Source organism: Sapajus apella, unplaced genomic scaffold (assembly GCF_009761245.1).
Source record: "Sapajus apella isolate SASKATOON/1434 unplaced genomic scaffold, GSC_monkey_1.0 scaffold142, whole genome shotgun sequence".
Taxonomy (NCBI): Eukaryota; Metazoa; Chordata; class Mammalia; order Primates; family Cebidae; genus Sapajus; species Sapajus apella.
Genome location: NW_022437082.1, coordinates 256,914 through 273,445, shown reverse-complemented (window position 1 = coordinate 273,445; position 16,532 = coordinate 256,914). Strand labels below are relative to the sequence as shown.

General features: G+C 39.2%; 1 protein-coding gene across 7 annotated transcripts in view; it reads right to left on the bottom strand.

Moving 5' to 3' along the window:
* The window catches only part of LOC116540585, a 389,476-nt gene that overhangs the window by 362,811 nt on the left and 10,133 nt on the right, over positions 1-16,532 (bottom strand). For 4 of the 7 annotated variants that reach the window (XR_004264505.1, XR_004264507.1, XR_004264509.1 and 1 more), the window contains 2 exons: positions 14,918-15,030; positions 3,100-3,231 (listed from right to left, as the gene is read on the bottom strand). The exons of 1 other annotated variant lie outside the window; for it this stretch is intronic. Coding sequence is in view for 1 of the 6 variants with exons in the window: in XM_032264137.1 (XP_032120028.1) it covers positions 3,101-3,324 (224 nt within the window). In the remaining 5 variants the exon portion in view is untranslated. Of the gene's footprint in view, positions 1-677; positions 689-3,099; positions 3,325-14,917; positions 15,031-15,989; positions 15,993-16,532 lie in introns of those variants that run through there. 2 more of the 7 variants (XM_032264140.1, XM_032264137.1) reach the window with 2 other exon arrangements.

Genomic DNA, 16,532 nt, shown 5'->3' with positions numbered 1-16,532 from the left:
AAATGTGGCACATATACACCATGGAATATTATGCAGCCATCAAAAACGATGTGTTTGTGTCCTTTGTAGGGACATGGATGAACCTGGAAACCATCATTCTCAGCAAACTGACACAAGAACAGAAAATCAAACACCGCATGTTCTCACTCACAGGTGGGTGTTGAACCATGAAAACACATGGACACAGAGAGGGGAGCATCACATACTGGGGTCTGTTGGGGGGAAATAGGGGAGGAACAGCAGGGGGTGGGGAGTTGGGGAGAGATAGCATGGGGAGAAATGCCAGATATAGGTGATGGGGGGGAAGGCATTAATCACACTGCCATGTGTATACCTATGCAACAATCTTGCATGTTCTTCACGTGTACTCCAAAACCTAAAATGCAATTTAAAAAAATTAAAACCAAATGAGAGACCTATAAATATTTCCACTCGCTGGTGTTGGGGCAGTGTGAGTATACTTCATCCCGTGTCTGACACTGTGGGAGGAGCCTAGTTAGTCCCTGGGATGGGAGGGAACATTCATGGCCACTGGTTTCCTCCCCTGGTCTTAGAGGCTGAACACTGGTACACTCTCAGTAAAATAATACAGGGATGTTAGTGTCTGCATTCACTTTATGCCAGGGAGCCCCTGATCCTATGCCAACAACCCCATAAATCAGGCTTATGGACCCCTAAACCTTCAGAGCTCCCAGTCAGAAAACTTCTCTCCCATGCCATGGCCCTCTATTCTGGATGTCTGCACCCTGCCATGAGACTAGGAGCTCCTGGAGGGCAGGGCCTGCAGCTTAGCTCAAAGCTTGCCTCTATGACTACCCCAGTGTCTTGCATAGAGTCGATATTGAATGAACATTTACGAGACTTTGAAAGGCAGTCGGGTATGAAATATCATCTTGGTGCATAACTTGGGAATAGAGGAATATGGATACTAGCATGTATCCATGAAGCCTTTCATCCTCTCAGGAAAAGCACAACCCAGCCCATGGCTTAGCTACTTCTTGAAGTACGCAGGAGTGCAGTAGTCTCATGGATGAGAATGCCACCTAGTGGCATGGATGTGGTAGTCTCATGGCAGTGATGAAAGCAGGTCAAGGAAGAAATTAAACCTGTTTCAAACAGATCTTTGAAATAAAGATATACAAACCATCACAATAAGTGGAAACAGTGGGGACCAGATGAAGTGTCTGTATAAAGGCATGGCAGCTACAAAGTCAATATAGCACCAATATACAAATTTCCCTGTGATGTAATAGGTTTCCTTTGTTTCAAACTGAAGACGTTCCATCTCACTGCCAAGGGCTTACAAATTATCCCTGAGGGTCAGGGTTCATGGTACTTACTCAAGGTTCCTGTGGACACTGTTGTGGTCCCATAATGTTAAAATCATTCTATCATCTGTGAGTACTTTCTCTTATTTAGTGGGGAGATGATGGAACTTGTTGATCATAAGAAGTATATAATGGGAAAAATCTCCTTTACTAAAGGTTCATGTAATGACAGTTATGAAAAAACTTTTTTTTCATTAAAGCAAACTAATTTTTCACTAAAGAAAAAGTAATTATTTAAATGTTTAAAGAAACAACTTTTTTCATTAAAGCAAATTAATTATTTAAATATTACAGAGTGTCTCCAGGTACTGACTAGTGTTCTTAGAAAAAAACTTTTAAGAACAGAAAAATTCAGATCAAAAGAACACAGCTTTATCTTTCACCCTTCAAATATAAGTCAGATAGTGGCTGTGAAACTTAGTGCAGGGAAATCCCTCCATTTTCAATAACATCAAAATGGAATCATTGCTCAAGCTCACACATACCAGGTCTGAAAGGACATGTGGGTTAAATTTCTCACACTTGGTCTGTTTGAAATGATGCTCTTGCTTTTGGTAAGATCAACTAAAGATAGTTACTCTGGACTTAAGAGCTTCATGGAACAACATAGACTTGATTCTCCCAAAAGTACTTTACGCAGCTTGAGAAGTCGATTCCTAACAAGTGCCTTTGGAAGTCAAGGCAAAAGATTTTTTAAAAAACTTGAGCTGGAAGAGATTTTAACCAATATAACTGGGCAGCCTGTGGATTCAAAAGGTAACAGCTTATCTGCTTTTAAACGCTGGTGCAATAAAAGAGTTCACAATAAAGTTGGACAACGGCCATAACATTTTTTATGGAAACTGTTGCAAGTTTCTGAACTGATCTTTCTGTTTTCACTTGTCTTAATTTGGCCAAACCCACAGATCTTAGCACAGGATCATAATTCTACCATTGATACTATGCTTCAGCTAAGCTAAATTTCTAACTGTTCAACTGTATCAATATGTTTTTTTTTACTTCTCTAGCAGTGAAAAAAATTGAGTCACCCCAAAAGGTTGTTAGGATCATTCTCAAGTACTGTAAAAACCCTGTCCAGAAGAGACATATCCTTAGACATACTGTCACACAAGATTCTGCCTTTACAAATATAGATCCATGGAGGATGAGTCAAGAGTTTATGCCTCTCTGCACCTGATCTGGGTTGTTTTATTCCTTGTTATGCTACTGACTAATCCACTGCTTCCCAAACATTTTTGGAGTTTTGACATTTCACTGGTTCTAAGCAAAACAATTGTTTGCATTGCTTTTATAAAATTTACCTAGCCTACCCCCAAGAATGTTGTAACTTTTCAAAAAAAAATTAAAGTCAATTAAAATGAATTTGGCTTCGAGAAATTTAGAAGAATTTTGTGAGGTACTTTAAAATCCTATGAAACACTCTAGAATGCCCAAAACAAGGAGTTGAGAGTAACTATTTTGGCAAATACGTTTGTCTCTCCATGCTTTGTTGTTCCCACCTACAAAATGAAAACTAATGATGCTTCTACTCTTTTCTAAGTCTCCCGGTCTGTATGAGAACACACGCTTATAGAAAGAACTTTGCTTTTTCCAGAATAAGGGAGTCCCATATAACCCAGATATAGCAATTTAACTGTAACTCTAAAATCTCCTTATGAGATTAACATTCTAAATGTTACCAGCAAAATACAAGATACTGTAACATTACCTTATAACACAGATACATAAAATTCTTTCAGGCTGCAAAAAGATATTTATGTTACTAAACTTACATTTGAAGATCACAGTGCTTGAGAAAGTGTAGATCCAACATCCAAACATAGCTGCCATTGGGAAGGAACTGGCTTTAGCTTCTGTGAACAGAGGAGTCTCTTCTGAGGTAGGGATGGGAGAGTTCAGGACTCTGAGAAGGTAATATGTCATAATTTCCACTGGGTTCTCTGTTGAAATGTTTCTTTCTGCAGAGAGATTAGAAGTGCAGCACTGGGAGGAGAGGCTGAAAAACAAACATAAGCCTCCCTTGTTGGAGTACATTTTGTCCCCACAAAGTTATTTTGTTTGTGATCACAATTCAGTGAATACTTTTTGATAGGATTCTTTTATTGCAACTGTCTCTAAGAGGCTAAATTTCTCCAAGCAGCACTCTGTGGAGAATCTCAGCATTAGACAATAATTATAAATAAGAGTTCTACAAGTTACCAGAGTCCCAGACCAAAGGGAATGTGATAGGCCATACAGGCTACTGCTCTGCCTCCAGGCTGGATAAGAATCCTAACCCAAATGGACTGGGAAAGAGTCCAAGTCATTCTAAAATAATAACAGGAAAGATTCTGTTATGGACTGAATGTGCCCCCGCAAAAATTATGTTGAAATCCTGACCCCCATGGTGGTGGTATTAGGAGATGGGTCCTTTGGAAGGTGATTAGGTCATGAAGGTAGAACCTTCATAAATGAGATAAGTACCCTTATAAAAAGAGGCCAGAGAGCTAGCTCACTCTCTTTCTTCTGTGTGAGAACACAGCAAGAAGATGGACATCTGCAACCCCAAAGAGGGTCCTCACCAGAACTTAACCGTATTAGCACCCTGATCTAAGACTTACAGCCTCCAGAACTATGAGAAATAAATTTCTGCTGTTTTCAAGTCATCCAGTTTATGGTACTTTGTTTTGGAAACCCAAACCCCTCTGCATAAGGCAATCCAAGAATTAGAGATTTCAGAATCAGAAAAACACCTCTGGAGATCACTTGTGTAGCCTTTTGCAGAGAACAAAGGTATTATGCTAATTTCCTGTAGGCCTAATGTTAAGGCATCCTCAGGTGAAAATAACAAATGTGACATAAAAGCTACACATACTGTAGAATCTCAAATAACATAATTATACAACTTTTTAAGATCCTATGACTATTTTTTGTATATAAAAAGGAAGTTAGTATAAATTAGTTCTTAGCTAATGTAAAAGTATTAAACAGTCCTTTGTGCTATTTTTTTTTTTTTTTTTTTTTTTGAGACCGAGTCTCACTCTATCGCCCAGGCTGGGGTGCAGTCGCTTGATCTCGGCTGACTATAACCTCCACCTCCCAAGTTCAAGTGATTCTCCTGCCTCAGCCTCCCGAGTAGCTGGGATTACAGGCACCTGCCACCATGTCTGGCTAATTTTTATATTTTTAGTAGAGATGGGGTTTCACCATGTTGGCCAAGCTGGCCTCAAACTCCCGACCTCAAGTGATCTGCCACTAAAGAACTTATCCATATAACCAAATACCACCTGTTCCCCAAAAAACTATTGAAATAATAATAAAATGTTTTAAAAATAAAGAAAAAGGTGACATTGCTGGTGTGAATGTAAACTGGTGGAGTCACTCTGGAAAATAGTTTGGCCATTAATTCTTTTAAATGTTAAATATAAATTTACCATGTGAACCAGCAATTCAACACCTAACCAAGAAATAAAACGAAAACATGTAAACACAAAGACTTGTAAGTATGTTCATGACTGCATTATTCACAATAGCCAAAAAGTGAAAAAAATCCAAATGTTCATCAACTATTAAACAGATGAACAAAATATGATGCATCCATATAATGGAATACTAGTCTGCAAAACAAAAGAACAAAATACTGATATATGCTACAACATTGATGAGCCTCAAAAACATTATGTTAAGTGAAAGAAGCCAGATACAAAAGACTAGATATTGTATGATTCTATTTATAGGAAATTCCAAAGACAGGAAATCTACAATAAAAAAAAGTAAATTAGTGGTTGCCAGTGTTGGGGATAGGAAGGTGACTGACTACAAGTAGGCATGAAGGATCTTTAGAGGAGATGGCAATGTTTTAAGAGTGGATTATGTTAGTGGTTACATGACTGTAAATTCACAAAAAATTACTGAATTGTAAATTGTATACTTAAAAGGGTAAATTTATGATACGTAAATTTTATCAGCATCAGGCTGATTTTTAAAATGGGGGAGAAAAATAAGGACTTTCTCAAGAAAACAAAAGTAATGATGGAAATCCTAGTTAGTATTCCTATACTACAAGATACCGTGAAGAGGTATTTTTATGCCAAAGGAATATATTAGATGGAAACATAAATCTTCACAAACAAATCAAGGGTGCTAAAATGAAATAAATGAACTTATCTAAAATATTACTAGGAGTAAAATATTATACAGAAGTAGCTATAGTAGTATCAGACAAAGTAAACTTCAGAACAAAGAATATTGTCAGAAACTGAGATATTACACAACAACAAAGAGGTCAATTCTCCAATAACATATAAAAATTGTAAATGTGTGTGCATAAAACAGAGCTTAAAAATATATTAGACAAACTGTGACACTACTGAAAAGATAAAATGACAAATACACAATCACAATAGGAAACTTTTAACACTTCTCCCTTAGTAATTGAAAGAAAATGTAGGCAGAAAATTGGTAATGATACAAATTACTTAAACAGCACTATTACTCACCTTGACTTAACTGATATGTATTTTTAAAACTATATCCAATGCATGTTTTTCAGCAGCACATGGAATATTCATAAAGATCAACCATACAGCGGGCCATTAAAAAGCTCAACAAATTTAAAAGAATTGAAATCATTAAAAGTATATTCTCAGGAACCAGACATGGTGTCTCACGTCTGTAATCTCAGCACTTTGGGAGGCTGAGCCAGGCAGATTGCTTGAGGCCAGGAGTTCCAGACCAGCCTGGCCAACATGGAGAAACTCTGTCTCCATTAAAAATACAAAAATTAGACAGCCGTGCTGGTGAGCACCTGTGATTACAGCTACTTAGGAAGCTAAGGCAGGAGAATCGCTTGAACTTGGGAGACAGAGGTTGCAGTGAACCAAGATCACATCACCGCACTCCAGCCTGGGTGACAGAGCTAGACTGTATCTCAAAAAAAAAAAAAAAAAAAAAAAGTATGTTCTTAGGCCATATTGGAAATTAATGAAAGATATTTGTAAATAACACTCTTAAGAGAATGAAGGACTAACCACAGACTAGAAAAGAGTATTTGCAAATCATAAATCTGAAGGACTTGTATACAGAATAAAAAAAAGAATTCTCAAAATTCAACAGTAATAATGATCCACACAGTATGGTATTAAAGAAGGTATAAAAACATAGAACAATAGAACAGAATAGCAAACACGTACTTTGGGAGGCTAAGGTAGGAGGATCATTTGAGGCCAGGGGTTTGAGACTAGCCTGTGTAACACAGTGAGACTGTCTCTACAAATAATAATAATAATAACAAAGCTCCATATGGTGGCGCACACCTGTAGTCCTAGCTACTGAGAAGGCTGAGGTAGGAGAACCACTTAAGCCAAGGAGTGAGCTATGATTGCACCACTGCACTCCAGCCTGGGCATGGAGTGAGACCCTGACTCTTGAAAGGAAAAAGAATATCAGAGACAGAAATAGACCCACACAAAGATGCCCAAGTGATTTTTGACAGAGGTACATGGACGAGGCAGAGCTTTTTCAACAAATGGTGTTGAAGCAACTGGACATACATGAGGGAGGGGAAGAAAAAGAAAAATGAACCTTGACTTAAACCTCAAACTTTAACTCAAAATGCAACATACTGTGAATGTAAATATGCAAAACTTTTCAAAAAAAAAACACAAGAGAAAAATTTCAGACCTAAGATTAGGTGAAGAGTTCTTACATTTAGCATCAAAAACATGACCCGTAAAAGTAAAAATTGAAAATTATACCTCATCAAATTTAAAAACTTTCCTCTGTGAAAAACTCTTTCAAGGAGATGAAAAAAGACAAATTACAGACTGAGAAAAAATTCTGCAAATTATATATCCCACAACAGACTAATATCTGGAATATATAAAGAACTCTCAAAACTCAACCTAAAAAAAATCCAATTAGAAAAGAAGCAAGACATTTAACTGAAAAGGATACACAAATGCCAAATAAGCGCATGAAAATATGTTCAATATCATTAGCCCTCAAGAAAATGCAAATTAAAACCGCAATGAGATATTGCTACAAACCTATCAAAGTGGCTAAAATAAAACACAGTGACAATACTAAATGCTAATGAAGATCGGAGCAAATGGGTCACTGACATTGCTGGTCAAAATACAAAATTACACAGCCACTCTGGATGATGGTGTGGCAGTTTCTGTAAACACTAAAAATGGATTTACCAAATGACCCAGCAATGGCACTCCTGGGCATTCACCCCAGAGAAATGAAAACTTATGTTAGTGCAGAAACTTGTATATGAATGTTCACAGAAACTTTATTTGGAATAGCTCAATCTGGAAACTACCAAAATTGACAACGCTTAAATTATAGTACATCCATAGTATCACTATCCAGCAATAAAAAGGGATGAACTATTGATACAGGCAACAACTTGAAGGAACTTCCAGGAATTATGACAAGTGGATAAAAAGCAAATATGAAAAGGAAACATACTATATAGTATGCTTCCATGTATATAAATAACATCCTTGAAATAATGAAATTATACAGACAATAAACTAAATAGTGGTTGACAAGGGTAAGGGATATAAAGTAGGAAGTGGGTGAGGCTGTGGAGTGGTAATATGAGGGGAACATTGTGGTGATGGTACAGTTCTATACGTTGATTGTCGTGGAAGCTACACAAAACTATACATGTGATAAGATTGCACAGAAACACACACACACGTATATGTATAACTGGTAAAATCTGAATAAGCTCTGTGGATTGTACCAATGTCAATTTTCTGATATTAATATTGTACCAAAGTTAGGCAAGATGTTAACATTGGGGAAGGCTGAGTGAAGCATATACATTTCTTTGCAACTTCCTCTAAATCTATAATTATTTCCAAATATAGCTTTTACAATTAACCATAAGAAAACATGCACACCTGTAGTGACAGCCACTCAACGCAATATTTTGATTGGAAGAGTATATAAAGAAAAAATTCACCGCAGAAGTGAGATGGATGGCAAATAAGCACGTTAAAAGATGTTCAACATTAATAATCATTAGAGACATGCATATTATAATCAGAAAGAGATACCACTACACACCTTAGAGTGGCAAAACAAAACAAAAACATACACAAAAAAACTAGCAGCACTAAGTGCTGGCAAGAATGTGGAGCAACTAGAACTCTCAAGCCTTGCTAGTGGGAATGCAAAATGGTACAGCCACTCTGCAAAAAGTTTGACAAGTCCTTAAAAAGAACTATAAATCAGCAATTTACCAAGTAACCCACCAATCCCACTCCTGAATATTTACTTAAAAGAAATAAAAACTATGTTCACACAAACCCTGTACACAAATGTTTATAACAATTTTTATTGCATTTTAGGTGTTGGGGTACATGTGAAGAACATGAAAGATTGTTGCATAGGTACACACATGGCAGTGTGATTTGCTGCCTTCCTCCCCATCACCTATATCTGGCATTTCTCCCCTTGCAATTTATCCATAATAGAGAAAAAATGAAAGCACACCAAATAACCCTCAACTATAAGACTGATAAACAAAATGTGGTACAGCTATACAATGAAATACCACCCAGCAATAAAAAGCAATGAACTCCTGGGGTGGGTGCAGCGGCTCATGCCTATAATCCCAGCATGTTGGGAGTTAGAGGCACGTGGATCACTTGAGGCCAGGAGTTCGAGACAGGCCTGGTCAACATGGCAAAACCTCGTCTTTACTAAGAATACAAAAATAAAATTAGCTAGGCACGGTGGTGCGTGCCTGAAGTCCTAGCTACTTGGGAGGTTGAGGCATGAGAATTCCTTGAACATGGGAGGCACAGGTTGCTGTGAGCTGAGATCTCACCACTGCACTCCACCCTGGGCAAGAGAGCAAGACTCTGTCACACACACACACACACACACACACAAAGGAACAAACTACTGATAACGCAACAACATAGTTAAATCTCAAAAGCATTTTGCTAAATGAAAGAAGCCAGATCCAAAAGGTTACAACCATATCATTCTATTTCTTTTTTTTTCCCCCATTTATTTATTTTACTGCACTTTAGGTTTTGGGGTACATGTGAAGAACCTGCAAGATTGTTGCATAGTTACACACGTGGCAGTGTGATTTGCTGCCTTCCTCCCCATCACCTACATCTGGCTTCTCTCCCCTTGCTATCTCTCCCCAGCTCCCCACCCCACACCGTCCCTCCCCTATTTCCCCCCAACTGACCCCAGTGTGTAGTGCTCCCCTCCCTGTGTCCATGTGTTCTCATTGTTCAACACCCGCCTATGAGTGAGAACATACGGTGTTTGATCTTCTGCTCTTCTGTCAGTTTGCTGAGAATGATGGTTTCCAGGTTCATCCATGTCCCTACAAAGGACACAAACTCATCATTTTTGATGGCTGCATAATATTCCACGGTGTATATATGCCACATTTTCCCTATCCAGTCTATCATCGATGGGCATTTGGGTTGGTTCCAGGTCTTTGCTATACATCATTCTATTTCTTTGATAATCTGGAAAACTATGGAAACAGAGTTAGATCAGTGGTTGCCAAGGCTGAGAATGGAGAAGGGACTGAATACCAAGAGGTGGTACAAAGCAATTTTTGAGGTGATGGAATTGTTTGGTAACTTAACTGTAATGACGGCATTAGGCAAAAGCCATAAAATGGTATACCGCATCAGTTTGCACTATGTAAAAAAAATAAGTAAATATGCCAAAAAAAAGATCCCCCTGCATACCTACCTAAGTGACAACATGTACTGTCAAGGATAGAGAGCAAATGGAACTCACACATTCCTGGTGGTAATGTAAATTGCTACAACTGCCTTAGAAATCTGTTTTTCAGTATCTTCTAAAATTAAACATATGCATATCCCATAAATCATCAATTTTACCTCTAGACATATACATAACAGTAACATATATTCACCAAAGAAAGTAAATCCAAGCATGTTCATAGCAGCTTTGTTTGTATTAGCAAAAACCTGGGAACAATTCCAACATGTACAAACAGTGGAATGGCTAAATAAATCATGGTATAGTGACAAAATGGAATACTATATGGCAATGAGAACAAAGTATTGCTCACATGACAAGACACATGACTCTCACAAGCAATATTTAATATAAAAATCTCTACTAAAACTACAAAACATTAGCTGGGCATGGTGGCGCGTGCCTGTAATCCCAGCTACTCAGGAGGCTGAGGCAGGAGAATTGCCTGAACCCAGGAGGCGGAGGTTGCGGTGAGCTGAGATCGCACCATTGTACTCCAGCCTGGGTAACAAGGGTGAAAAACCTTTTCCTAAAAAAAAAAAAAAAAAAAAAAAGAGTATATAGTGTATGATTCCATTTATGTAAAGCAATAAAAAAATGTTGCAAAATAGTGATTACCTCTGAGCAGAAGTAGTGACTTGGAGGGTATTACAAGGAGGTCCTAGCAATGTTCTATTTTGTGATTTAACTACTGGCTATCTTGTTGTATTAAGTTGTGAATGTTCATCAATGCATTCACTCAATTTGGGCATGTTTTCTGTTTGCAAATTATATTTCCATTAAAAATATTTTAGGCCAGTCATGGTAGCTCACGCCTATAATCTCAGCACTTTGGGAGGCTGAGGCAGAAGGATTGCTTGAGGCCAGAAATTTGAAACCAGTGTGGACAACATAGTAAGACTTCATCTTAAAAAAAAAAAAAAATTTTAATTTTCTGGGTGTGCTGGTGCATGCCTGTGGTCCTAGCTACTAAGGAGGCTAAGGTGGGAGGATCACTTGAGCCCGGGAGCTCAAGGCTGCAGAAAGCTATGATCACATCACCGCACTCCAGCCTGAGTACAAAGCGAAACCCTATTTCAAAAAAAAGTTTGAAAAGTGGTATATGTATGCTTCATTTTCTTTTCTTTTTAAAATTTAGGCTTGCTTATATAGCCAATTGCTATAAGTCTATAACTAAAACCAAGATTACAGTAGCTCAACACATAGAAGTTAAAGATAGATAAGCCAACTTTGTAACCTCACCTTTGGCTTTTTGCTTGTTGGCTTTTAGATTACTTAAAAATTTTAAGGGGTAATGAATGACCATCCACATCCATTACTGTCTGGCCTAGAACATTTAAACTAGTTATAAGTCTTTTGGCTGTAAGTCTCTTGGCCATAGTGGTCCTACTAAGTGACAGGATGGACCTGGGGCAGGCAGTCATACCACTTCAACAATGCTATGGGACAAAATAAAAGTTTGGCCATTGATGTTGGCTCTGGCAAATCTTGGCCAGAAGTGAAGAATGTAAACCAAAAATAAAATTCTAAGCTCCCCAATCATATTAATGGACCCCTTCTCTTGGCCAAAGTTAACCTGAAAAACTAGTTCAGGACATGATTGGGAAGGGGGAGTCTGACACACCTCATTACCATTAGCATGAATACAGACCTTAAGACTGATAGAACAGACTCTTTAATAAGAAACATTTACAGTCTATTCTCTCGGAAGCCTGCTACCTGGAGGCTTCATCTGCATGATAAAACTTTGGTCTCCACAACTCCTTATCATAAACCAGATATTCCCTTCTAACAATTCCAGATCTTTAGATAATAACTCAACTAATTATTAATACCAGCCAGAAAATTTTTGAATCTGCCTATGACCTGGAAGTCCCCCACCTTCCATTTGTCCCACTTTCTAGACCAAACCAATGTATATCTCACATGTATCAATTGATGTCTTTTATCTCCTTAAAAGCCAAGTGGCCTGACCACTTTGGGCATGTCACCAGAACTTCCTTAGGCAGTGTCATGGGCATGTCCTTAACCTTGGCAAAATAAACTTCTAAACTGATTGAAAAACATATTTTAGGTTTGCTGATAAGATTGTTTGATTCCAAGGGAGAGGTGTGAGAATTATACATGAAAGTTTTTGTTCCCAATTAGATAGAAGGATGGAAGCAACTTTTGATCACCTGCTCTACCATGAACAGCACCAGGGGCTTCACAACAACCACGAGAGGTATGTATTTTATTTCCATTTTAAAGATGAAGAAGACTCAAGAACAAGAAGAAGATTACTGGTCTCAATTACAAATATACAATTCCTGCATTTCTAGAATTAAAAACTTGGGGAATACCTGAGAGAGAAAGGTCTCTAAAGAGCATTTAATCCAGCCCCTTTATTTTACAAACAAGGAAAATCTGTCCCAGGAGGGAAAGGGACTAGTTCAAGATTATCTATCTACTGAAAGAGATGCAACTCTAACTTCAGTCTCTTGAGTGCCACCCAGTGGACAATATACCATGACCGATATTTACAGACAAGTTTTCAAAAAACTTTACGGAATAGTGGGAAAGAGCATTCATTAAATTGGGAGTTGGAAGAACTGGATCCTGTCCCGGTTTTGCCAAGTAAGCTTAGCTTCCCCACTCTTGGTGTTAATTTCCCCACCTGTGTAATATGAGGTGCGAATAGCAAAACCAACACGAGGCAGCAAGTCTTCAGTCCAAGACAGAGATAGATCCAGGTTTTGTGGGGCTTGAAGCTTGTAACATTTGGGGCCTTCTTTAAGTACAAGAATGCAAAATTACCAACATAAAATTGGGAACAAAAGCAAATATTTAAAATGAGAAAAAAAGAAGATAAATTTGAAAAAGTTGACAAATGTTAGAAACGTCTGAAAATTTAGAAAAACAAAACAAAACATAAATAACTACTTATCTTTAGTCCTTAACTGCCTGATGTACTTCTGTAGTATGTTATTCCTACTTTTCCTGTTTGTTATAGTTGGAAATTCACAGGATTCAGCATATAATCATAACTAAGATTTATTACAGCTGTGTGGTTAGGACACAGTCAGACCACAGGGATAAAAGACACAAAGTTTGGAGGAACCCATACACAGACTTCCTTATGCTCTCTCCCTCATGAGGGGCCACACAGAGCACATGCTTCTCCAGGCAAAAATAATGCCATGACACGTGTGATGTTTCTGGCCAGAGAAGCCCAGACTCACTGCCCACAGTTTACACTGGGGTTTGGTTACACAGACATCCTCTGCCTAGCATGCACCAAAATTCCAGACTCCCAGAAGGAAAGCAGGTGTTCAGCATAAACCACGTTGTTTGTATCAACAGTCAAGGCAGAGTGAGCCATCTTATCAGTTACCTGTTGACTAGGGAAATTCTGAGAGTGGAGTTTCCAGATGCTAGCAGGGAGTGTAACTTCCAAGCAGGTCTAAGGGCAGCAGTACAGTGTAGAGCCACAGCCCTATAGGGTCCTGGGGTGTCCCCTATCACTGTGCTGAGGCACTGGATCTGAAAAGTAAAGAGGACACAGAAGGACTGGAAAAGACAGCTGGGCTCAGGGGGCCACGCCACTTACAAGCGGAGACAGGTGAGGCCCTGAACATCCAGAAGTGTCTGTATATACTGGGTATAGGTTGGGAGGAAGGGTAGTGAGTGAGGTCATCTTTAAGGACAGTGATAGGATCAAGACATTCACGTGAGCGATAAGCAAGGGGTCCACCCCCATTAGGTCACCTAGGCTAGGAGGTGGGCAGTGTGCAGCAAGGGGTCCACCCCCATTAGGTCACTGAGGCAAAGAGGTGGGCCGTGCACAGTGAAGAGGGTGCAGTGTGCAATATCTCCATCTAGGGGCAGGCTACTTCTAAGGAATTCTATAGCAGGATGCTTTGAGCAGCAACAGAGCTGACAAGTTTCACAGCCACCTGCTGGCAGCTTCCAATGATTTCTATAGGAGGATGATCTGAATCAGCACAGTAGCTAGAGAGCTGACAAGTTACAGTCACCAAGGCGCAATTATACCAGAGTGGTTTTAAGCCCTCGGATGCTCGCGGGATTGCTGGTCTGAGGGTGGCCTTTCACAAGAATTGGATGCAAGGTACTACGACTCCTTTTTCAGGAGGAGAGGCTCTTGCTCCAAGCCTGCCATACAGTGGGTATCTTTACAATACTGAACGCTGCCTCCTGGGCCAGATTCTTGTCCTGGTATAACTGTTTTTCCCTTAAATTATGCTCTGCACCATGTCTGCTCTAGACATTCCTCTGACTATAAGCAACATATGCTTATATATGTATAGCTGCTTTTATCCCGTTATTCATGCTCTGTACCGTGTCTGCTCTAGGCATTCCTCTGACTATGAACTAAGATATAATTATATATAGGTGTATATAAATGGAAATAACTGAGTAGTAAGATATTCTTCAGGCACTAATTATTCTGACTATAAACTAATACATGATTATATATAAAGAATTATATAAATGAAATAACTGAGTAATAACGCTATAAACTAAGATATTCTTCAGGCACTAATTGTGCTGGGGATCTGCTTAGCTCTCCTTCCTCAGTGCTCAGATAGGTGATTACACACAACACAGGACTGTTACATGAACTCTTCTGCATACTACTCAATGTTTCTAGTCCTTCTACAGGTCTGTGTCCTACAATCACAGGAATTCTGAAAAATGCCATTTCATAAAACCCCCATCCACATGTGCAAATCAATGTATCTTGTATTTACAATTACATACAGTGCGTGCTGGGTATATTCCTGACAAGAGAGCACTTTTGCTTTCCAATGAAAATGGAATCCTTCACTTACAATTTTACACATCTGATTGATGACTGGAAGATTTTTCCACAGACTACCTTCTGGTGCTGTACCTTGTGAATCTTGATTTTCCTCTACTGCCAACATACCCCTGATGCCAAGTGCTGCAAGTCACAGTGACATTACAATGTACCCTCCAGCCTCACCCCTCTTGTCCTAACACTGGATGCATCAGCACAGTAAGCAGAAGCATTCCTGAAAGCTATTCCAATACAGGGCAGCTGGCAATAACTGGGAAATACATGGAATTGCTTGTGGATCCCTAAAAGATATCTCAAAAATATATCCTAAACTAAATGAATCCCTTAGTTGAATTCCCAATACGACCATTGTCGTTGCATTGCTACCCAACACACAGGCAAGAGGGATGGAGACGGCATAGTGGAAAGAAAGCTTCCCTGAACCAACTGTGGTTAAAATATCTTCTGTAGATTTTCCAAACCATACAACTGTAAAATGCTAGGGCTCCCAGGGCTATGCAATCAAGAGACACTGAAGCTTTATCTTAAACTTCATTCACTTCACTGTACTTGCATAGGGTCTAGAGACCTATAGAAGAGAAACCAAACACTGAGAAAAGACTTGGGGCCCAGATAATGAGACAGAAGGGAAGAGAGTACACAATCAGAAACAAGGACAAGGAAATTAAGACAAATTTCAGATAAACATAGTGCAAGATTTACCTGGGAATCTGTGACCTGCATGTGACCTAGCATGGGAGAAGCACCATGAAGAGTCACCTTCCTAAGCTGGGGCACAACCCAAGGACCAAAACAACAGAGCTGACTTTTCCATGGCTGACCCAGAAGGATGTACCAGGAGATTCTGTTGATATTAGGTGGAAGGGGGGACTAGTTCAGAAATGTCAGGCTTCTTGAACCACAGACAGAGAGAAGCTTTGCTGGGCAGGCATGGAATTAAACTGGGCAAACCAGGAACCAGAGACAGCTAAGAGACACAACCTCTTAAATTGGTCAGCACTGAATCCCCAAACAGTCACAGCATCAAATGTGTCTTGAGCTACAAAGGGCCTTCTAGAAACCATATTCCAACATTTCACCACCATCTTGTGGGTAGAGAGATCAAATCACCATAGGAAGGGTTAGAAAGACTGGTTGAGCCCTGCCTTGAACACTTACAGTACAAACTGAGGCAAATCACATGCCCTCTCTGAATCTCAGCATCCTCATCTCTCGAGTGAAGAGAATGATAATGTGGTCCCAGGAGCCTGTGGAGAATTCAGTGTCACATTAGGATGAGAAAAGGGAGTTGGAGAGGCACTCTTGCTGACCCTGAACACAACACAAGAACCCAAGGGCCAGCAGCTGTAAGCTTCAAAGCCTTGCAGTAATGTTACCTTTGCTTTACTACAGAGGAGACACCAGCAGGGGAGCTGTGTTGAACTCTCTCTAAGCACACTGTAGGAGCACTCAGAGTATGTCGATTCTCACAGACTCTTCTCTGTCCCTACTGTACAAGCAGTTTCAAGCAGGGGTCTTGTTGGTATTTTAGAGGAAAACTGATGGTACTACTTTGGGTAGTACCACTACTTTGATTAATTTGATAAGACTAACAGTCATTTTACAAAGACAAAATCTCTCCATAA